Here is a 24,077-nt window from a genome sequence, read left to right on the forward strand (position 1 = left end):
CTAATTCACAGTGTGTGTGTGTGTTTTTTTGGGGGGCTGTAGGTCGACATGTATCTCACACATCACACAAACTACACAGCTGTTTCTTCCACTGAGGCTAAAACCAAACTATCTATTATTCATACAGACCTGCTTGGAAAATGACCCCGGACAGTTAGTGTGAGACTTCCCCATATGAAATCAGTCTGCGGCTTAATGAAGCAGGATAGACGTTGACCTTATGTCACGACAGCACAGTCGTATTAATGAGGCTTGAGGCGAACTCGCTCTCATGTAAAGGAGAGAAAATTGTCATTGCTTTGCTGGATTATTTTTTTTTCTTTTTGAAGCACAACATCAGAAAAACAAGATATTTTAATTCTCTCTGTGGCTGCCATGGTTACAGACATGGGAGGGGAAGTGTTTTGCTGTCACTACAAAAAAACAGCCGGAGAAACGACTGCTGAGACGAGACCCAGATGGAGCAGATGAGGCGTGCACGATTAGGAGGAACACGTTTTCCTCAAGTCATGGAAAATACATTGATCTGCAGTTAATATTGACGGATAAAGGAGGGTCAGCTCAGCCGGGCCTGAATGATTCTGCATCGCAGTGCCCCCCGATGGAGGAGTCTATATTTGTTGAATGTGATAAGGAAAAATAAAATGCTCTCCAGGGTGGAAAAAACAGATGGAGCACCAAGTTGTGTGGAAATTAAGATGATGGCACTGCCAGGGGAAGAAAGCCAATTTCTGCTTCATGCTAAATCACATATGCACAAAAAAGTTTGGTGCAGAAATCACATTATTAATGGTGAAAATGCCTAAAATTCTTTATTTCAACACCCTTTAGAAGACAGATGTAGATTTAGAAAACAGGAGATACGATGCAAGCAAACACGTGTAACGAGTAAATTCACTGCACTACTGTAAATGCATTGAAAACTTAATCTTGCCAATGTTGCCGATGTTGTGTTTGCATGTGCGCTCATGTGTGCACGCTCCACGCCCACACCCCAGCACCCTGCGACTAGCACAGTGCAGTAACCTATATCACACAGGGTGCTCTCTAATCCGACATGACCTCTCGCCAGGCGACCGCCCGGGCCACCAGCAGAACCACCGTGACAGTCAGGCAATGATTAGTGCAGGAGCAGTGGGGGAGGAGAGGCCACCGGGGGTTTATCGGAAGCTCGTTTACTGTGAACAAGGCTTTTTTCCGTGCATCGGCGTTGTGCTTTTCCAACCTTGTCCTCGCCCCGGAAATGAATAAACACATTTTCTTAACCAAAATAAGAAGCGTTGCAACCGACGTCTTGTGTTATTATCGTCATTTGAAATCATGTTCCGTCAAATTGTGGTATGATAGAGTCAGGGTGTTGTTTTAGTGAAGTAAAGCCACATCACACCTTCCATCAGTAGCTACTCCCAGTTACAGTCCAGTGACCTCTGCTCTCTGTGTGTATGCAGCCGCTCGCTGGCTTGTTTGTTCGCTCGCTCTCGTATTTGTACAGTGTCACGAGGCAATTTTCGAGGTTTTATCTGAAACCTCAGACATAATGGACTATTTTCCGAGTGCCACCGTAGATTTGAGGTCGGCCACAATTTTCCACTCCCTCACAGACAGCGCTGCTTGTTTGGTGACGGATTTTTGAAATCTGGATGCGGAGAAAGTGCGGCGGATGCCAGAGGTCAAGGTGGCGAGAGGCTCAGTTCCAGCCGCTCCGAACCAATCTGTGAAATAGCCGTGACCACAGGTCCCATCATTACAGTTAGTTCTCCCCCGACCAGACAAAAGGTTAGACCGGAGGGACACAGGGTGATGAAGTGCTGAAGGTGAAATATCATCAGATCTGAAAAGTCTGATAGTGGAAGAAAAAAAAAAGAAGGGGGGGGTCAAAGCAGAGAAATGGAAAATGAACAATAAGATAATGTGTTTCCGTCAAAATAAAACACTGTGTCTTCAACTCTAATCAACATTTTCAAGAACTAAATAATTTTATAATTTTGAAGCTGGTATTTTGAGTGTTTGTGCCTGATACAGGGTCAACATGAGAACACTCCGCTGGAAACATGAGAACCATCAAGCAGTAAGAGGTTTAGGAGGATTTGACATTAGCAAGAGAGAGGGGAATAAAAATAGATGTGAGAAATTAATCTTTTACACTTGTAAAAAAAAAAGAAAAAGATATGTTTGCAAACCTGGCCAAACTTGGCTCTGCGATACTCAGCCTCTCACCAGATATATCAACTGGGATGGCTCCAGCCCCCGAGACCCTCAAAGGGTACGTGGTATAGATAATGGATGGATGGATGGATGAATAGATAAATGAATGGATGTATTGATGGACGGAGGATGGATGGATGTATTGATGAATAGATGAATGAATGCATGTGTTGATAGATGAATGGATGGATGGACGGACGTTCATGGTCCTCAGATGATGAATCCTCACCATTTCTGATCCATTCATCACTTTCAAAATGTCTTAACTCCTGTCATATGTTTTGGGATGTTCTGATTCAATTTCTTCAATATCGTCATTATTAGGAAAACTAATTCTCTTCCTACATTTGATATCACGGGATCGCATGTGGTTTAAGTCCTAAGTTTGGAACCTCTCATCCGATCCAGGCTGTTTTAAAGGTTGACCTCAGAAGGGCGTTCTAGTTCATCTTACTGAGCCTCAGCACTCCTCTCTGACCTGGGGACAGATCCCTCCAGGTCCGACTCCAGAAATCCTCCAACGGCAGCGTGCTTGTCTTAGCAACTTCTGTGTCCAAAGGTCTGGTTATGTATTCACAGCCCCTCTCGGCTGTGTGTGCTCCGACTGCCCCTAAAGTCACTGTCATGTCAGCAGCCACTGAACGTCACCGAGACTCTGTTGTTGTCAACTTTCTGATCCATCGCATGACAGGAGGGAGGATTGTCAAAGCCTTGTCCGAATGAGAAGAAGTATTGTTTTTCATTCCTGCTGCTTTTGCATCTTGTTGTAACTTCTTATTTGTAATGTTTTCCTATTTTTTATTGTATTCCACTTTAATTTCGTTTCCCAGAATTGGCTACAAATGTTTGGATAACACTTCATCATAAATCTAGTGCATGCTCTGCTGCAGGAGACATTATCTGCTCCTTTTTGTTTGTGGGTGTTCTCGTGCTCAGCTGTTTAATAGCATGGTGCAGTTAGCATCAGTGTTCTGCCTGAGGTAGTAACAATGCTCTATACATAAAGAACTGCTGGGGATGCTCAGTTTATCCAGGGCAGAGTTGTTGTGGAATTATGTAACAGATCAAAAATATGCACCCGGTGTACAGTATACAGATTTTATTAATCATCATGTGCAGTATTTCCTGAACATGATTCATATTATCCAGTTGTGGGCTTCATTTGTTCTGTCTTGAGGAAGACGAGTGCTGAATATTTCATGGTTCATAAAGGAGGAAATGTAGAATGATGTTTTCTTACCTGTGCCTGGAGGGCAGCGCAGTAGCTTGGCTGCTAATGTCTGGTGATTTGAAGCCAAAGTTTTCTCCAGAGAAACGCAGTCGAGCTGGATGGAGAATTCTGATATTTATAAACGTGTGGCCGCCTGTGTAAAGTGTTTAAGAGCAAATATGGATCAAATGTGATATCCAGCTGTTTTCTTTGAGAGCAGTCACTGGACCTCTGGACAGAAACTGAAACTGATAGCAATCATTTCTCTTCTTTTTCCAAGTTATAAGGTGGGAATTTCAAATTAACGTGTCGTGCTCTTGTGTCTCTTGACTTTCAATTTTCTTGCCCATTAACCCAAGTAGATTAGAGTATTTTGCCTCTTTTATTCGCAACCGTGTGTGTCCCTCGGGATCCCCCAGGGGGAGCTGGTGAAGGCAACACCTGGGACACTACACTTGGCCGGCTACCTCCTCAACCCAACCCTGGATAAACTGAAGACAAAGGATGGATGGCTAAGGTATTTGTTTAAAGATATGTTTCAATTCTTCATTATAACGTCTTGTGTATTTCCAACAACATCAGAGAAATCCACAATGTAAAGGGGACGTTTCATTTTGACAACTCCCATGATCCAACTCTACAACAACAACGTAGGTATTTTGTTGTTTTGATTTCCAGCTCATTTACCTGAATAGCAGCAGATCTCTTGATGAGATTATGAGTTAATTTCACACTGTGGATCAAACCAACGTAGAAGAGGAGAGAGTCATTCAGAAAACAGGCTCCCGTTAATTCCCCCTGGGAACCTCCAGAGGATGTGCGCAGAAACATTCATCCCCTGTTTCTATGCTCTGCAGCTTATTACAGCGGAGCACAGCATCTATTATAATATCTGTTAGGGATGGATGACGTATCAGACCCCCGCAACAATACACAGTATTTCTCCATCACAGGCTAAGTGTCATGTTGAAGTGCCCTTTAGCGCGACACTAAAATGCTCCTCATTGTGAGTCGCTCCAGATAAGAGCGCCCACTAAATGGCAGAAATGTAAATGCTTTCCAGGAAGTGGTCACACAGGATTTCTGGGACATACAAACCTGAGTGTTTAGACATTTCTCCAAAGGTCACCGACTCGGTTTCACCAGCGTTTGTTATTTTGCTCCACAGGCCACAAAAAGGTAATTTACCAACACGACCAGATGTTTTCAACCACATGTCCAAAACTTCCATCTCATTCCGGTGTCTTTTCTGTGTAAATTGACTCAAAGGTAAACATCGTACACAGACGGCAGCTTCTTGATTTGATTACGAGTTCCTTTCTTTTCACTTATATAAACCCTATTAGGAAGCTCTCTGGTGTTATGACGGTTGATTTATTCAGCAGGCTGCAAATTTGGTGCATTGAGGATTGTGCCGTAAGATAATCAAAGCTGAAATTACACATCAATCTGGCGGCAGCAGAGTGAATCCATGCATGGCAGAACCTCCACACAAGGTCAGAGAGGTGAACATATGTGAGCCTCTGGAACACGGCGGTTTAACATGTGAGGATTTTTATCACGAAAGCTTTGGAAACCACGTTTTTTGATGTTCGGTCCATGTAGAGGGCAACAAGTACGTTTCTGGACATGACTCCAATGATCCGGGAATAAGGGGAGATTTCTGTCATATTGAGTTAATTTTGTTTAGTTTTGGAAGATAGCTCCAAAAGTAACAATGGAATAATACATGCAAAGTTAATTGCTGAGATCTGAGCGTCACAGTGTTGCTAAAACAGTCGGATAGGACAAGGGACACACACAGTCAGACAATAAACCATTTAAACAAAGGTTTTAAACCAAATTACAGCATTGCCAAATTTAGACATCTTCTTGTAAAGCTGTTTTACAGATTATTTCCTACTGATTTCCAACATAATCATAGAGGAAACTGTCACTGTCCAGTTGCAGGTCTACGTATTGAATTCCAAGCAGCTGGTCAACAATCAATAAAGTAGAAAGTGTCTCATTTTTGATAAATTCATATTAACTTTGGTTTAAAGGATCAGTTTCTCCCAATATGTTAATGAGTCGTACAATACAACACTGTTTTCTGTCAACATTTATCAAAAGTTTTGTCTTTTTTTTTTACCTGAGAGATTTCAGTATATTACACCTACTTCTGGAAATCAATCAGTTTATCAACATTTTAAATAACACGTAATGATGTGTTTTGTTCATGTTGCCACCCATAGGGTTTTAAAATTTGTTTGAAATACTATTTGTCGTTGTCGGCATACAATGGGATAAAATAGGATATTTTATTTGATAGAGAAAAACTTCAGATTTGAAACCACGTTTTCATTGACTTGTAGAGCAAAGTTTTGAAGATATCTTAATCTGTACCTCGTTATCATCCGTCTTGGGACATTCTTAAGAACTAACATCCAGAATTAAACTTTACAGAGTTCCTTGTTTAACACCTGATCATTTGAACACTTGTGTGTCTTGGCCCTGTTGTACTTAGCCTCCCTGTCCCTAGATTTCAGTTACTGACGGTAAAGGTGGCCACGACCAAGAAAACGCGACCCATTTGTTTATAATGATAATAAGTTGGTTTATAATAAAACCAATTACCTTTGAATTCCCTCCCATGTGTTCGTTGCTCAGGAGCCAGAGTGATGTGCTGTCCATGGTGCTGAAATACGACACCGTGTTTCTCCTAACTGCCTCCCCCCCTCCGCTCCCCATCACTCTCAGCCTCATTAGTTTGCTCCCTGACTGCTATCTGACACGCTCCGATGATTAATATACATCTGTCTGTGCAGCCTCAGATATGCATATCACAAAACCAGGCGACAGGATTTGGCATTTGCTTCCCGTTGGCCGTGAGGCAGCAGCTCGTCTCGATTTTAACCCTGTTTGAAATGGCACCGACGACCGGCAGCCGTAGATTTGCATTGGATTTGTATGCAGAGGCTGGAAATGAACGTAGATCAAAGTTAAAGAGGGGATTCTGTTGATGCTTATTACTGGAGGGCATGAGCGATGGCCTCCAGCCGACGAGATGTCGGGGAAATAAACGTTGACTGCTAACGTGGACACTCTTATTTCAAGGGACCAAAATAATTTCAAGATCTCAATCAAAACTGTCTATTTACGCCCTTTCTGATATTCCACAATTACACAAAATGTTTGTTACATGGGAGCTGTTGGGGTGGAAAGGATTCCTACTGACTCAAAAAATCTAAACCAAATATATTCAACAGATTGTGTCACTTAGAGGAATCAAGATTAATCCATGAAAATCGTTGGTGTAACTGCGGAAATGTTGCTTTACACTCGTCTTTAATCTCATAAATACGAGATAGAAATGTCAGAGCCACATTTAGAGGGTATGTTAAGTTAATTCGTTACAAACTGTATTTTTGTGTTTTTCTTTTCTTTGAAAATAATTATTCCTCCATTCTTCCATGAGCTGTTCTCCATCATTACTCCACTCGAAACAACTCAGACCCCCAATCTGTCCAACATCTCAATTACAGTTTGGTTTGATGTGAAGTATTATGGGATGCTTTGCCATCTCACGTATTAAACGTGGATGTTAAAGGTTTGCTTTCCTTATGTGTTATCTTTGTAAACTGTGTAATCCAGTCATCCCAATGTTATTGTTTAGTGCCCAGATACATATATCTGCTGGTGTGTAGATTTATTTAGTTTTGTAATTTTATTTTAATGATGTAAACAAGCAGAGCTCTGATTAGGCCCCTATGAGTTTTTTCACATTTGTCTTCTAAATGTGTGGAAGGAAAGGTAACAGGAAGTGCAGCCTTCCAGTTAATGGGGCGGGGTCTATAAAAGGGGGGTGGGAGCCTCACCATTGCCTTTCTTCCTGTATTGAGCCACAACTGGAGCGCGAGGCCTGCTTTTGTTTGCTGTTTTATTCAGTGGGATTCCTTTTTAAAAGATATGTTTAAAATCTTGACATTGAGAGTGAAACTGCAGAACATGAAAATATTTATTTTAGCTCATTGACTCAAACTGAAGAGTTGTTAAAAATGTGTTTTATTATATTCTTTGCTGAGCCTTGGAGTGAATGTTTAAGCTCCGCCTGGTAATGTTTGCTCACGCATAATGGATACGCTTTCAAATATATTTTTAGTCCCTTTAATGTTATATTAATGTTACTATTTATAAATATAGATTCCAGCATGTGTATTCCAGTGTGTGGATAAAGTCACCGTGAATAAGCAAGTGAAGTTTCGAATTGTTTTGTGTATAGTTGGGATTTATTAATAATTTCCCTACATATTTACATTATTACAGTTTAATTTTGGTTGTTTATTTTTCAGTTTATATATAATTAGATTTTGTATTTTCTTGGTGTTACCACCGGGCACATATGGTGTGAAAAGACTGAAATGTGGTGCAGGTCCAGAATTTACCTTAAAAGTCAGCAATAAAATCTTAAAATGTAAATTCAGTAATGAACAGATAGCATATGGATGTGGGACACTTCAGGCAATAGCACTTCCGGCCTTTTTGTGGCCTGAACAAAATGGATGTTGAGCCTAAAGTGGCCATCTTGTAAAATGTCAAATTTGGCCCAAATATCCCAAAACAAATGTGAGCCTTTTTCTGGCAAACATGTGGCGCTCTACGAGAGGTGTAATCTGGATGTGGCCCATGTGGTGAATGGTGAATTTGGCCCAAATAGCACATAACAGATTTGGGACACCTTTTGTTGACGAGTGGCGTTGCTTTGTTGTGGCCCAGATCTGGCAAACAGGAGCAGACTGGATCATTCTTTGCAGTATGTGGGTCAAATCTTGGCCAAGACATTTAGCTATGTAGTAGGTTAAGTTAAAGGTTCAGTGTGTAGAATTTAGTGACATCTAGTGGGGAAGTTTCACATTGCAGCTGAATACCCCTCACCTCCCCCTCCCCTTCCAAACATGAGAGAGAACAGTGGCAGCCTTCAGTTGTCATAGAAACTCAAATGGTTTAGTTTGTCCAGTTTGGGCTACTGTAAAAAAACATGGCGGCCTCCGTAGAGAGGACCTGCTCCTGATGTAGATTTAAAGTATTTAAATAAAAAAGAAAACAACAATTCGTACAGTTTAGATGAAACACACTAGTGAAAAGATCACCAGGATTATTTTTTATCAAATTCTGCTAATAGATCCCTTTCACCTAAATCTTACCCACTGGACCTTTAATCTAAGGTTGGAGGGAAAATGACAAGATCAACAAGACAACATGGGAGGTTTGACTTCCTGCAGGCGACCATCAGAAATAATGAATCAACAGCACATATGTTTGATCCTATAAGATCTTGTATGAATCATCCATGTTTGGGGATTTCGCATCTTAATGCAGCTCATTAAAACAAAGAAGATCTCCGAGGCTTCCTTTGTACGCCTGGAGCTTCAAAGTGCGGAGCCTCACTCGGCTCTTTCCGCCTGCGTTCGCCTCCTCATTAAGATTCCTCACTTGTGGGTGTGATGCTGAAAGGATCTCAGGCGCGCCGAGCGGAGACGCGCAGTGTCCCCGTGCGTTCAGGGGAGGAGGAGGAGGCATCAGCTGCCGGCAGGAGGAGAAGGAGCCGAAGAAGAGGAAGACGAAGAAGGAGGAGAGAGAGAGAGAGAGAGCAGAGAGCCACAGAGCAGGCGACCATTCCTCCAGTGCTGCTGCTCCCTCCGCTGCGAGACACCTGCAGATAAAACCGCTCCTTTCTCCTGCAGATTGTTGTTTTCGATTTTCTCCCCAAAGGCTGAAGCTCTCCACTATGTGTCGGATCTAACGTCTCTCCGGAGAGAACCCGGAATATCTGACTCCCTTTGGTGGATGTGGACACCTAAACTGTGGACATGGAGAAGATAGTGAATTTATCCATTTCGGTTCTGCTGGTTTTATGGGGGTGCGCGCTTGGAGGCTCGCCCAGTGTTCAGATCGGTAGGTATCTGTTAGTTTAAAAGCAAAAAAACATTAATAATAAAAATCGACTCGGGTGAAAGATGAAGACTTTGGTTGGAGTGTAACTGGTATTTTTTTTTATTCCGGTTTCAGGGGGACTCTTTCCAAGGGGCGCGGACCAAGAGTACAGCGCGTTTCGGATAGGAATGGTTCAGTTTGGCACTTCTGAATTCAGATTGACGCCTCACATTGACAATCTGGAAGTGGCGAACAGTTTTGCCGTCACCAATTGTTGTAAGTAGAAAAAAAAACATATTCCTCTTCTTTCTCGAGCTTCCCTACAAGTGTGCACGCCACCCATGATACATCCAATGCCCATATTGTGCTGTTCTTATTACGCGTATTTACGCACGACAGAGCTGTGTGATCTTTGTTCTGTGGGTGAACATGTCGAGAATGTGGTGCTGGTGTTGTTGAGGATGAAAGAGCATCGTGTGGGCAGGAGGAAAGTTGGTTTCCACAGTAACAGTCAGTCACGTCCATCCCATTTTCATTCCATCAGATTCAGAGATCAATCGGGACTGTACGCTGCAAACACAAATCGATCCAGCAGTCTTAACGATTCTTTCTTTCTGAAGTGATTGAGGAGAGATTTGATCCACAATAAACATAATTTTGTTCCTTGAATAAAATGTCGTTTCTCGGAGGCTGCAGATTCAGAAAACTGACTTTTCTTTTCTCATTGGAAAAGAAAAACCTACATCTTGTGATTTCTCACCACATCGATTAGGATTTTTTTTCATTTACGACTTGCTGAGGTGGACATTTTTTGCAGTGTGCAGCGATGTCACGTCTTTTCCCGGCTCGGAAGGAGCGGTGCTTATCCATCCTTCGCTCCTTTAACGCAGCCAAAGGTTTCCACTGAGGCTTTAACGCTGCTGCTGAGGATTAATACATGGACATGATTGGGTGAACCTTTTCAGATTGTAGCCTTTGACCAAACCTCATCACGACTCTCAGCTTGTCTCACATCCAACTCCATCAATTACCCCCCCCCCCCCCCCCCCCTCCCCCCTCCCGTTCCCATCAGACTTCTCCTCACTGATAATCACATGTGATCGATCCCTTCTTCCACCAGAAGAACCGAAACGCGGGCTCTTCTCTGTCGCATCAGGAGGTTGTGAGGTCGCTGTTTTTAATGTCCCCGGCTCCCACATTTCATTAAGCGGTTGCCAGGCGACTACTCCTCTCAACAGTCTCTTAAACATAAATCAAACGCTTCTGATTGGTGCGCATCGGCCCAATCGATTTTCATCACCATATAAAAGCTTCCTGCTCGGAGAGAGGCTCAGTGCGCGCGACAGATCGCAGCCACAGTGCCCCTCGCTCCACACGCGCGTAATGGACACACGACGTTAAATTGGAGTATAGGCTGCATCTATATGTTGAGGCTGAAGAATTTACCATGTGACATGTGATTTACATGTGTTTGACTGACATGTGTTTTATATCTTGGAGCATAAATATCTTTAAATCAGGTCCAAACATTTCCAGAAAAGTTTCTTACAAACTTCTATATGTTTATATCTATCTAACATGATCAACACTGGGGAAATCTTAACCTGACTATTTGTATTTATGCTTAATTTAACAAGGAAAGTCCAAGAGATGAGATATCTCCTCGATCAGTGGGAGTCCTGGTCAAGATGGGCAGCAAATTAAGTAAACATAGTTTACGATGTAAATTCCAAGAAAGTAAATAGAGATAAAAGGAATCCGGCACAGAAACATACAGGGAACAATAGTATAGATAATAATGAATTATGAAGAATAAAAAGCACACGTTTGAAGAAAGGACTTGGTTCTATATATTACTTTACTATTGGTAGGGTTGAGGTCAATCTTTAAATGACCATTCATTGTCTTAGTCTGATTCATTTGAGTGTTTTGGCTCATGTGAGATCAGGGAGTGGATCATCTGAGCCAAAGTAAACACAAAGAGCAGCAGCAGCAGCAGCAGCAGCAGCAGCAGTGGTGATAAAAAGTAAACTCAATCATTTTTATCGTCCTTTTATTTGAGCCAAATTGGTGGTTTTATTTAAACTATCTAACAAATTGTGTAAAGTTGTGTTAAAATGAGTGTGTTCCAGCCTTTTTAATGCTTTGAACTGTTATTTTGAATAAGCAAAGTAATTAGTGTCCACGTTATTACCAGAATAGAGCTCCAGCTTCATGCTGACATACTGGTTCAACTAAACAGTCGCAGTCTGGTTATTACTAAAATCAAATTACCAGCGACCCTGAACAGGGAACGAGTGGGTATAGAAGAGGAAAAGAAGGAATGGCTGTAGATTTGATTTGTAATGTACAACACTCAGGCTGAATAAATCCACGTTTTATCCAAATGTCGACTTGAGTCAGTTAGAAGTCGGGGGGGTGAGGGTGGCTGAGGTGAGGTGGTGGTGGTGGTGGAGGTGGGGAGGAGGGGGATTTGCTTTAGAGCCGGTAGATGGCAGCCTGCCTCACCATCCACCTCCGTCTGTAATTACAGTGTATTAACACCGCCACTCTGCCTTTTGTTAAAATGCACTTTATGAGACTGCAGAGAAACGTCGACGCTGAAGCTGCGAAAGCTCGAACGTTACAACCACAGGTTTTCAGAAGCTTTCTGCTGAACCCACTACAGGGAACTGCTGCTTATTGTGGAGGTGTCGGGTGCGAGCGACCGTTCTGGATCCAGCGACGGCAGATTTATCTTTAATAAAGAGGTGATCATGAAGGAAACATGAAGCCAAGATGAGTAAAAAGACAGATGCACATGTAAATACATCTGCGCAGTGTTTGAGTATGTCCCAAATAACATATCTGCAGCAGAGAGTATAGTATAATTTATATATCCTATTGGTCTTTTATTCCACCCATGTGTTATTATCTATGCCATATCTCTTCTGAGGGTCACAAGGGGAGCTGGAGCCAATCCCAGCTGACGTTGGGGGCGAGAGGCAGGCTACATAGGTTTTTTATTTATCTCTCCGGGCCGATATATGATGCGTTGACATGTTTCAAGCATATATGGATCTGTGGCCTACAGACGTACAGTATCACTGTGGTTGTCCTCGGGTCTGAGCGGCTGCAGCAGCACACTCCATCAATGCAGCGTGTCAGAGACAGTGGGAGGGAGGATGATACATTCCTCCATCAATAACAGTTCATCTGGACAGGGCTGCATTCGCTGCCAAGACCAAGGGAGTCATTCTCACTGTGTGTGTGTGTGTGTGTGTGTGTGTGTGTGTGTGTGTGTGTGTGTGTGTGTGTGTGTGTGTGTGTGTGTGTGTGTGTGTGTGTCGCTGTATCTGTGTGCTATCCACCCGAAGCAATGCATTTCTAAGAATCTTGTACAGACTCAGAATACAGCCGCCTCCAAGACTTCACAAGGTTCAATGACTAATGCAAGTGAAAACACATCATCGCTGTTAAAAATCATGTTTATGATTGAATAGAAATTCATGGAATGTTGTTATTTTGCGATGTTCAACTCAATGTGGTTGACGTTTTTTGGCATAAACATCAAATTATCAGTTTCCATGAATGTAGTGCAGCTCTTGCACCTTTGTCACCGGTGAAGCAAAACACCGTCCTCGACAACTTTGTTGTAACTTGAAAAACGGAGGAAGACAACACAACATTATCTCTAACTGGACAAACCACGTACTCACCATGGTTGGGTATCAATAGTTATATGACAATAGTTTAAGCTTATCTCATAGACTGTAAATAAAGATGTACGACGTGTCTAAACTTCCTCCAGTTGAAAAAAATAAAGCCAAAACATCTGCCAAAAATGAACAACCTAATATGACAGAAACCATCGTTAAATGATGTAACGTGTACTTTTACTTTTTAGTTTGGTCCATGTCCCATCTGCTAACATGGAGGAGGTAGGGTTTATGATATATGTACTAAACCCAGCCACCAGGGGGCGATTTAGATGCTTTGGCTTCACTTTTGGGAGCCGCCATGTTGTCCATCTTTATATATGGGATATGGTTTATCAACATGCGGGCAACTGTGTGTGTGTGTGTGTGTGTGTGTGTGTGTGTGTGTGTGTGTGTGTGTGTGTGTGTGTGTGTGTGTGTGTGTGTGTGTGTGTGTTTGTGTGTGTGTGTGTGTGTGCCGAATTAAAACTTAATTTTCTGCTTTTGCCCCGATGCTCTTATCCCTGACACCCACTTCTCTCAAAGCAGACCACTCCTCCTCCTCTCGCGCCCACAGAGGTCACTGACACCTCTCCGACGATTTAACACTTCAAAGTTCCGGTTCGTCGCGGTTGAATCACGTCGCACTGTGATTTCATGCATCCACACCGACCACATTTGGTGCAGTGGAGCATTGGTTATAGCCAATATATTGTTCACACTTAATTAAGAGCATTCTCCTCCATTTTCAGAGGGAGCTGTGAAATATTAAATAGGCCTGGGAGCTGGCCGGTCAGAAAATGAGGCTAAAGAACCCTCTGTGGATCTTTGCCTGCCCTGAATAAGCCCACAACCAAGTCCTCATCACTCTGTCCTCAAAAAACACAGGACTGAGAAGGCATCCGTTACAGGCCTGAGTCAAAGTCTCTCCGCTGGAAGTCGCCCTCCGAGGCAGGTGGGGAAAATGTGTCTGTGCCATAAGTTTGTCAGGGAGATTTCGTCCTCCAGCAACGATGCAGAGTCCATCGACTCATTTTGGTGGAAAGAGAAGGCAAAGCTAAATTTCAAAGGCTTGGTTCAAATTCAGAAAATCACCTGGGTTAGACAGTAAATCACTAAAAGTTATTTATTTACCTTCGTCAAAGAGGACATGCTTTCCCCAGTGTTTGGTGCAGCTTGCAACTGTCGGGCCTTGAGTTCTAGTTGTTGATAGGTTGTTATTTGGCATTTTGGAAACAGGAGGTTATGATACAGTTCTGCACATAACATTTAAATTGCTTCTCCTTATTGAAATCCAGTGTTAAAAGTATGCAAATTAGAAATTGGACTGTACTTTACCAGTATTATAAGGAAGGGATGATACAGGTGTCCCATCCTTTAGTTGAGCAGGCGTGTAGCACAGAAGATAATTTCATATCTTTAGTCATGATGAATTGTGTTTTGGTCGATCTTTTATTCATCCATATGACCGTGCACACATTTCTCTCTGTCTAAGGTCGACCTGCTTGTTCTCAATGTTTCTGCTTTAGTTCCACAAAAAGACAAATTTCTTTGCATTTCTTTGGATTTGCAAGTAAAGATCCTGCACAGATTGCAGCCACAGACAACAGATCCTTATCATAAAAAACATGTATCCGAGGGCTTTATCCTTGGCTCGTTATCGAGATGTCCCCTCTCATATCTTTCATCTGAAAACTAAAAACAACTCGTCACTTTCCTGCAGCGTTCTTCTTTGTTATCAAGCCATAAAAGCTCGTACAGTGACAACAACAACACGCCGAAAGCGCCGTTCGGCCGTTGCTGTGACGGAAACAAAATCAATCAACAGTCTGCTACTGTGTCGGGGAGACGCAGGGCGGCTGGAATAATTATAGATCTTTGATGTCCACTATTCATCACTGATGTGATGAAGAACATCCTTTTGCAACTGACGTCTGAGGCTGTGTTCAGTTTGGTGAGGATTCAGCAGAGACATCGTATATAAAACTTATTCAGGTGGCCATGTTTTTACAATACATGTGTCCTTCAGTGTTCAGACTAAAAAATTTACAGCTAATTTGGTTTAATAGTTTATTTAAATCCCAAATTACACCTGTAAGTACATTTTCTTCAAAGGTTGTTTTTAGGCAAAATTCGTAGTCATCATCAGTAGATGGATTTTTTTATTGATCTAAGATAAGAAGCCGTTTGTAGGAATCTGGGAAATCTTTCATGTAAGTCTTTATGACTAAGACTTTCAAATGTTTGTCTCACCAACTAGAATCAATCAATCAAATTTTAAGAAGTTGAATTAACTTATCTAATAAGTGTAATTTTCTTTAATTTACCAAACAACCTCACGTGGTGACGGGTGATGCTCATCATCATTCCCAGAGGAGATTCTGTCCTTGGCATCATCGTGGTGATTCAGATTTGATCCGGTTTCCTCGTCTGGGCTCACGTGGAGTTCTTGTCGAACTTATTAGGATTTGAATGTGTGTGTGAGAGACAAAGGGAACGATAAAAAAAGAGGAAATGATGAATGAAAGTCAGAGGACGGAGTCAGAGGCCTTTACAGGGTGATGAGCAGAGTAAAGGAACAGAAACACGAGCCCATGTGCTGCTGTTGTAATGTTATGTCTCACTGAGCAGAATGTAGGAGCGAGTGAAAAGGGCAGGAGGACTCTGGGTAAAGGCTCTTTTGACTTTAACTATATTGTATTTAAAACGTTACAGACCAGACTAGACTGAATTCAAAGATGGACGGCATGACTGCTCCCCAAAAGTGAAGCCAAAACATCTGGATCCCCTCCTGGTGGCCGCCTGCAGAACATGTCACAAACCCCGCCCCCTCCATGTTAGTTCATGGGAAAAGTAAACATTAAATCATTTTCAGGGGGTTGTTATTATGTTAATTTATCTGATAGGTTATAATTGAATTGGTTATTTGATGCTCTAAGCATATGGTGAAACATGATTGACAGTTGAGACCGTTTTGCGATTGGCCGAGTCTGTATCAGTGAGACTGTGCAAGATGGTGGCGCCTGTGTTCTGTATGTTTTGGCCTCACTTTTGCAACCTGGGAGGAAGAGGAGCTTGTTCATCTTTATTTAAGGTCTTTTAAGCAGACAGTGACATCTTAAAACACAAATATGCTAAATCCGTGCTTATACAACCTGATTCTGTGTAATGTTGGCTCATGTGAAACCTTTTCTCTCACCTGCTCCAGTCTAAACCTTTCGCATCTCTGTAAAACCCACACCGTCATTTCCACAAGCAGCTCAGTAAATCAACATGGACGACTGATGAATACTCTCCCTCCCTGCTCTTTTCATTTAGCCCCGGCTCTTAACCCTGAGCTCGGTTTGTCCTCTTCATTCACACCTTTGGTCCATTTCAATCATTTCTTTATATTATCAGGAGGTCTGTGAGGCTCCATCTGTTTTGCAGACCGAGCTGTTGCACTCTTTTAAAGAACTGCTCGAACAAAAGGCCTCGTTTGGAGTGTGGCCAACGCATCTCAGCAGCTGTTGGCTTGTCAGTTGCGTTTTCTATAATCGCGCAGAATATTGTTCGTGCATCAGATGATGTAAGCTGATATTATAGTGTCCAGATTTCCACATTGAAAATATTAGAGAAAACTTCATATACTTCATGTGGATATTTTGTGGTGATTATTTCATTCTAGTGTTTTATTTATTGTTGTGACGCTGTGTAATCTGCCTTCTTGTTATATTCTTTCAGCCTGAAGTGAAAATCTGATGTTTCACTAACACAACTGACTCTGTGTAACGAGGACGTTGTAATGAATCTTCATTGATCCGGCACATTAGCCTGTAACTCTGCTTGAATCTCATTTAAACCCACCAATTAATATTGATTTGACACTGATACAAAATATGATGAACATGAAAAGATAAATAGAAAAAGCTTATGCTGCCAGATGAGAAATTTTGCAGATGACAAATGATGTTCATTAAAACATAACCAGTAGAAGGATAATGATGTCTGGCTGTTATATAGGTTTTACATGGTCTTCATGTATTTCTTATGCATTGTATCGTGCCATTGTCATTTATTAGCATTTTGCATTTTCCCTGTCTGCAAAACAAAAGATCTCCTTTGGCAACAGTAAAGTCGAAAGTTGAAAACTGGTCACAAATGAGTGAGTGAAGTTTCGGTCGTTCACGATCGTCCTGCTCTGATGTTTGTCCCCGTTAAAGGAACCGCGGGTGTTTCACCGTGTGACGTCCTGTCAGGCCACAGTGTGCGGGCGGTGTTTTTGATCTAAATTCAGTTTTCTTTTTGTCTGTGTCAATGTTTTCTTGACTATATTAAAGTTCTGAGATAAAGAAATACATTTACTTTCAGAAATGCTGACAACAAAGGGGCATTTAGATCTTTAGGTCTTTGTGAATATACATTAAGTACGAAAAGATGAATCAATATTATACAAAGCTTCTCAAAATGTATGGCCAATAAAGGATAAATATTACAAAATAGTATTCGACCATCCAATGACAAGCGTGAATGTAGCACACTCAGCAGTATCAGCCGCACACGCTTGGATAAGAACGTGGGTAAAACCAATTTGTGGAGGGACTGACCACAAGGACGGCCAAGTGTGTGATAGCTGCCAAAAAAGATGTTAAAGGCACAAGGACCTGGACCATTAGAAGCAGATAAGAAGAAGAAAAGAGGAACACGGTGAGTCAGGGTGAGCGGGGGGGGAAGGTTTTGTATGCACAACAGCAAAGTCAGCACTCGTGTCCCCAGGCGGGCGATATCTTCGTGTATGACAGGTGTCTGAAGGAGACGCATACATATATATACACACACAGCAGATATATTCAGCTTCACACTCGGGCGGGAGACGAGCAGTCGGAGTGTAACGATGCAACAGGCAACTCCGGACTGTCCCCGGCTGTCTGCTCCTATTTCAACACTGTCAATCTGAAGTGAGAGAAGACGCTGCTGCTGCTGCTGTGGTGGACAGGAGTGAGGCTGCTCATACACAGGTGGGTTTAGAGCAGGGACCGTTTGAATGGACATAAACTCCGGGTACATAAAGTAAAGCCAGTAAGGAAATACCTGATACTTATTTTCAGGTATTCTCTCAAGTGACGAGCAGAGGGTGATACCATTTCTATAGAAGTCTATGAGAAGAGTCTACTTCTCACTTGATTTAAGGCCTCTAATGGTTTCAAAAAATCTAAATAGTTCTGGACATAAAACCAATCTTCCAATCAACAGTTCACACAGACCATTTGGTTTAGAGTCGAGTCCTGCACAAACATTTCAAAATGGCACAAATTGAACACAAAAGGCCTCTCATCTCTTTAGCAGCTCCAGCCCCCCCCCCCCCCCCCCCCCCCCCCCCCCCCACCCCCGCTGTGATAAAACAGCAGGAGAAACACTGGGGGAAATGGGGGGAGCTGCATAAATTATCTGACACTTTCTTTCACCAGAAGCTCCCAGAAGCTCAGAAGGAAGTTCCACTAATTGCGCAACATCCAATATCATACACTCAACTGCTGACCTATTATTTTCTCCCTAGAGATTTCCATCACACTGTTCCCGCTTGTCGTCGGGTCTCAGTTTATACAAATGCAGCTACAACGTTTTCTATGTTCCTCATCTTATTTTAGCTTTAGTTTAGTGTTTGCATACTTAAACTCAAAGATCAGCTGAGCATGATGGGGAAGTCAGTTTTGCAGATGTTTGGTCATGAATCAAAGAATGGTGTTGATTAAGATTTTGACCCGATGGTGCTGAGAGATGAACGTGCAGGAAACCATGAAAGTTAATAAACTCGGTTGACACTAATAGTTTGAACCGAATTTCACTGCAACCAATTGACAGTTGTAGATATATTTCTTCATGCAAGAGGAAAAGTCAATGGATTACCAAAGTCTGTGAGCTTTGTCCTCTGGGAAACTTGAATGTCTGGAGCAAAGCAGTGGGGAAGCAGAATTGAGGAGCCGAACCGAGAACCTTTTTGGTCAGTGGACGACCCGCTCTACCACAGGCACCCTCAATTGGACTCAACAAACATCTATCAAGATTGAAACCTAGTCAAAATCCTCAATTCCTAATGCTTTACTATCATAACTGCATTTACAGCTGAACCATACTTGGTATTTACATCCAAGCACATTACTTCTGAGCACATGTCAGCGTGTTACTCAGTGTTCTATCGTGAAGCGAATTCTGTTTTGTGTCATGTCTGCACAGCAAAACATCTTCGGTGTAAGAGCGCTGTTTGTCAAAAAAAAAAAAAAGAGTCCGATTTGCATGAAAATCCCTCACAGAAAGGGAGGAAGCATCAAATCCCATGAGAGCTGTAGCTGGAGCTGCAACCTCAATCTCACTTTTTAATGCTCATTTTATTCTGTTAAACCGAGGCCTCCGCAAGGTCACGACGCTGTTTGCTTCCTTTTGAAGTGAGAATATTTTCTAATCTCCATCTTCTTCTGCGAGCCTCTTTGGCTGGCACCGATTCAAAGTGTGTGAGTGCTGGCAAACACACAATGTGAGAAGTGTATTTTAAATGGTCCGGGGGGGGGCACAGTGGATGAGAAATGAAGTCGGAGGAGTTGCTGTCTTGGTCGCTGCAAGATCTCTCATGCTAACGACTGCGTGTAACCTTTCACCTGCTTTTGACTTCCACATACTGTATCTTTAATTATGTTGTGTCCTCTGTCACCCTAGGTAGCATAGTATCATATAGTATAATGTAGTATAGTATGGTATCGTAGCCCATTGGATTGTACATAGTATCGTATAGTAAGGTACAGTATATTGTGCAGTAAAGCATAGTAGCGTAAAGTAGTATTGTAGCCTATAACATAGTAGCCTAAAGCATAGTATAGTAGCCTATTATACAATTGTATTGTAGCATGGTAGCCTGTAGCATAGTGTAGTAGTATAGTAGCCTCTAGCATAGTAACCTATAGTATTGTATAGCATAGTGGACTATAGTTTACCATAGTATAGCCTATAGTATAGTATTGTTTTATTATTATTGTAGCCTAGTGTAGAATAGTATAGTGTCATATAGCATAGTAGCCTATAGTGTAGTATAGTAGCCCAAAGTATAATATTGTATTGTAGCATAGAATAGTAGCCTATAGTATTAGTTCAATTGTCATTATTGGCCTTTATTTCCTAACATTTTTTTTTCTTTATTCTTGTAATATTATGATTTTCTTTTCTCATAAAGTTACGACTTTATTCTCATAATACTATGACGAAATCTCAAGAATATTTTTTCTTTAATCGTAAGTACGTAACATGGAATCATCTAATTTGTTATAATAGTGGCTAAGATCATTGTCATGTATTTTCTGATCGGTTGTAGGATGAGTATTGCGGTGTTGAACAGGTATTTACTATAAGATAATATTCTCCATCAAGTTTAATGCTATTTCCCTTAAGCCATACCACTTCAGACTGTATTAATTATAAGAGAAATGGTGGAAACTTGATTGAATACAGGTCAGGGACAGAGAGATGAACTAAAGGTCACAGAAAAGGGGAATGAGTCTGGGTTCAATGGGAACCTGTGAGCTGATGAGAGACTTCAGGTCGTGTTGTTCAACCCTGAGACTGGAGAGGTGAAGCCTCATTGATGGCATCTCTCACGGCTCCGTCATGTTCTCTAATGAGAGCGAGAGAGAGGAGGGAAAAACAGGAAATAATTGGTTTCAGTGCATCTACACTGGGAACTCAAATATAACATCCGGTTTACACGTGATATTCAAGTATTGTTTGAACAGGAGCTATCAAGCACAGGATCATGTGCACTAATGCCTCTTTTCTTTGCTTCACCTCTCTGAGTTGATCCCCACTCATCTCCGGCAAACACTGCCTGTCTGGTTGCTATGGCAGCTGCTCCCTCGGATGCTGGATGGAGCCGTGTTTTGAGAGATGTAACTAATTTTGCTCTGGTGGGTTCCAGGATCATTAGGACATAGAGCGGCAGCGCCGAGCTCTGCTTTGATATTTCCACAAAAGGTCAGGGGGACACAAAATGTTTTTTATTACAGGAGGCAGATGGAATTTGAACAACAGTAGCCGTGTGTGATGTATGGGCTCAGCTTCGCCAAATCAATATGGCTGAAGAATTCTGTATTGTGCTGCTCGGGATGAATTAGTGTGCCTGTGCACAGCAGCACAACACCGAGCTTTCCTCTGCTCAGATTTAAGACCTGGAGTGTGTTTTTATAGAGAAATGTTTTAAAAAATACGATCAAAGCTCCACCTTATCTTTGTGAATACTACCTGTCTTTGTGAGTAAGCTATGAAAAAAAGGCAGAGCACGGCTACATGTTTGGTAAATCAAAATGTTTGAGAATCTAATGTTGATTCATTATGCTTCTTTGCACTATGCAGTCTGTTTGAGGAAGTGCATGAATGCTTTCTGTCAATAGCTCCGATTGTTCTTTAAAACCGTTTTATATGGCTGAGAAGTAAAATGGAAAAGTTTTTTAGTGTTGGCATCTCTGAAGGCACCAACACACACGCACTTACATATTCTTCATATGCAGAAAGAATTCAGGGAGCTAGATGTTCTGGCTTGAAGCTTTGTGGTTTTCTTTTCCAGCTGATCAATCACGTTCGAGCAGGCTTTGGTTGCCCGAAGGTAAACAGTCCGTGTGGAGAGCTAAGAAGATGGAACACACAACTGAAGAGCCTTTGTTTTTTTTATTGATCTGCCAAAATGTAAACTGGAACTAAAATGCCTACAAAAAGATATCAGTGTTTGTGAGGAGAAATGTTTGACCAGCTGGACTGTAAATAGTGAACAGCGAACTGAAGATGGAGTCTTAGCCCGGATATCCGCCGATGGGCAGGGAGATTGATCCGTGCTGGGCACAGAGTACGACACGAACACGTACACTTTGCTGAATCTTTTCAAAGACTAAATCTCTTTCAATAATTGCTCCTTCAACTTCAATGATAGATATTCACAAATAGGCAAATATATAGAAAGTATACATGTGCCATCGCACTGTTTTAGCTGCTATTCTATTCTATTAGCACCTTTAAACCTCTTGTCTGTAAACTAATTCAACACGGACATGGTGGAGGATTCTGTAGACTCAGAAAACCTTGGTGATATACATTTTATGAAAAGCTACTCCAGCGCCACAGAATTCTACATCTTTTCACCACCCGAGTAGAGTTGACTTTGCTTTATGTAGTTGGTGGACTCTCATTGATTCAAAATTAATAAGGGAAATGGCCACATTTACAAACATTGCTAGAGCTGTAGCAGTCAACCATATCTGAGCTTTTCAGTCCTGCATCTCTGACTGAGATATCGCGGGGCGCCGTTCAACGATCACACACTGAGCCTTCAGTATTGAGGGTATTCATCGGTTTCTGTTCTCGGGGAAACCTACATCCTCCATCCAGGGCCGTCAGAAAGCCTCCAGGAAACAGGTCAGTGAACAAAAGGAGAGGAGGAGAGAGAAAGGAGACGGAGAGAAGAGGTGGGAGGAGGGGAGTCGAAGTTGATAGGAACTGAGCTGTACTGTTCTACCAGAGACCAGCTGCCGGAAGAGCTGCTCAAAGGCAGACAAAAACACTTCCCAGTGTGCCTGGCTGGGCCGCGCTGACACCTCCCAGCAGTCCTCCTATCGGCCACTCAAGAATCAGACTGAGAGCCGTCACCCAGGCAACGGCCCCCGGTGCTGCGATGCATGTTTGCCATTTCATTTAGCCGATGAAAGAATGTCATTAAGAAGAGGGGTTTGCGAAGTAAGACTGTTCGGTTATTGAATTTTTCATAAGCCTTTTAAATTTTAAGAACAATACCTGTATGTAGTATTTATACTTGTAACCGTGAAGCAGAAATCTAACCTATTTGGCCGATGCCCTCCTTTTGCGTTGAAGGAGAAAAGAAAATGACATTTAAAGCTTCCACACTATGAAATGATGTATTTTCTGGGAGTAGAGAGAACATGGCTGAAATATGTTTCCCTGGCAACCGTCTACAGAGGGAATGAAACCAGATAGTGTCTTTATGGGCTGCAGACAGAGCTCTTAGAAGTTATAAAGCACAGCCCACGCTCCATAAATGGGATTGAATATTGATAAATACTCTTTTGCTGAAAGTGTTGCAGCCAGGTTGAGTCCTTCTTTAATTCCTTGGGAATCGTAAGAATCTGTGGGATGAAGCGTGTTTTAATTGAGATGGGCAGAAAAGAGGAGCAGTCTTTAAATGGCTCTAAGCTTAAGTCAGAACTGTCTCCGTCCATTTTCTATTTCTGAGGCACAGTGATAAGGATTCAAATACTAAAGTCGAGAGTCTGAGATTACAGGAGCATTAAGGGAGGACGGCAAAGAGCATCTTTTCTAGCTTCACCTACGACAGGAATGTGAAAATGATGGTTTTAAAACACAAACAGTACAATTAACAATAGTGTTGATGAAGATGAGGAGCAGCTCTCACTCACTAATCACTAGATATGTAGTTTGCCGTTTTGTAATGGTGTCTGAATGTTTAGTGAAGTTTTTTATACCCTATAGAAATGATACCTTGAAACATCGAGGTGGCATTTAGAAATCTCTCAGTTTGTTCTGAAGGGCACAGATAAACCTAGTTAGTCCAGTTTTTCCAGGAGACACAACCTACAAGGTTAAAATCTGGGCTTGCAGCAAGTAGCTCAGTGACAAATGTGCTCAGGTTGCTCTGACAGGAGTGTTGGCTTTACGCCGCCTTACTTACCGGTGACGGATCCGTTTAACATAAAAAGCCCTGAAGTCCCGAGGCCCTTTTCTCTGCAGTGAGAACAGGAGTGTTAGAGAGGGCGCGATATCTAACAGGCAGCTCTGTTAGCTGTGACTGGAAAGCTGAGGGTCTTCACCACAGTGTGTGCGTGGGTGACTGTGTGTGACTGTGTGTGTGTGTGTGTGTGTGTGTGTGTGTGTGTGTGACTGTGTGGGTGTGTGTGTGTGTGTGTGTGACTGTGTGTGTGTGTTAGACTGAATCATCCTCTCTCCGAAGCACTGAACCACCATTGGCTATCTATTAAATTTAAGATATTCTGTCCACTGCTGATTTAGTGGATGCTAAGCTTCATGAA

At 42.1% G+C, this 24,077-nt stretch overlaps 1 protein-coding gene across 6 annotated transcripts in view; it reads left to right on the forward strand.

Moving 5' to 3' along the window:
- Positions 1 to 8,908: 8,908 nt before the first annotated feature.
- The window catches only part of gria2b (glutamate receptor, ionotropic, AMPA 2b), a 43,476-nt gene continuing 28,307 nt past the window's right edge, over positions 8,909 to 24,077 (forward strand). For 3 of the 6 annotated variants that reach the window (XM_034597706.1, XM_034597707.1, XM_034597710.1), the window contains exons 1-2: positions 8,912 to 9,349; positions 9,464 to 9,604. In XM_034597706.1, coding sequence (XP_034453597.1) covers positions 9,265 to 9,349; positions 9,464 to 9,604 — 226 coding nt within the window. In that variant the 5' untranslated portion in view covers positions 8,912 to 9,264. Of the gene's footprint in view, positions 9,350 to 9,463; positions 9,605 to 24,077 lie in introns of all 6 variants that reach the window. The other 3 variants (XM_034597708.1, XM_034597709.1, XR_004615154.1) reach the window with 2 other exon arrangements.

This window comes from Hippoglossus hippoglossus, chromosome 10 (assembly GCF_009819705.1).
Source record: "Hippoglossus hippoglossus isolate fHipHip1 chromosome 10, fHipHip1.pri, whole genome shotgun sequence".
NCBI lineage: Eukaryota > Metazoa > Chordata > Actinopteri > Pleuronectiformes > Pleuronectidae > Hippoglossus > Hippoglossus hippoglossus.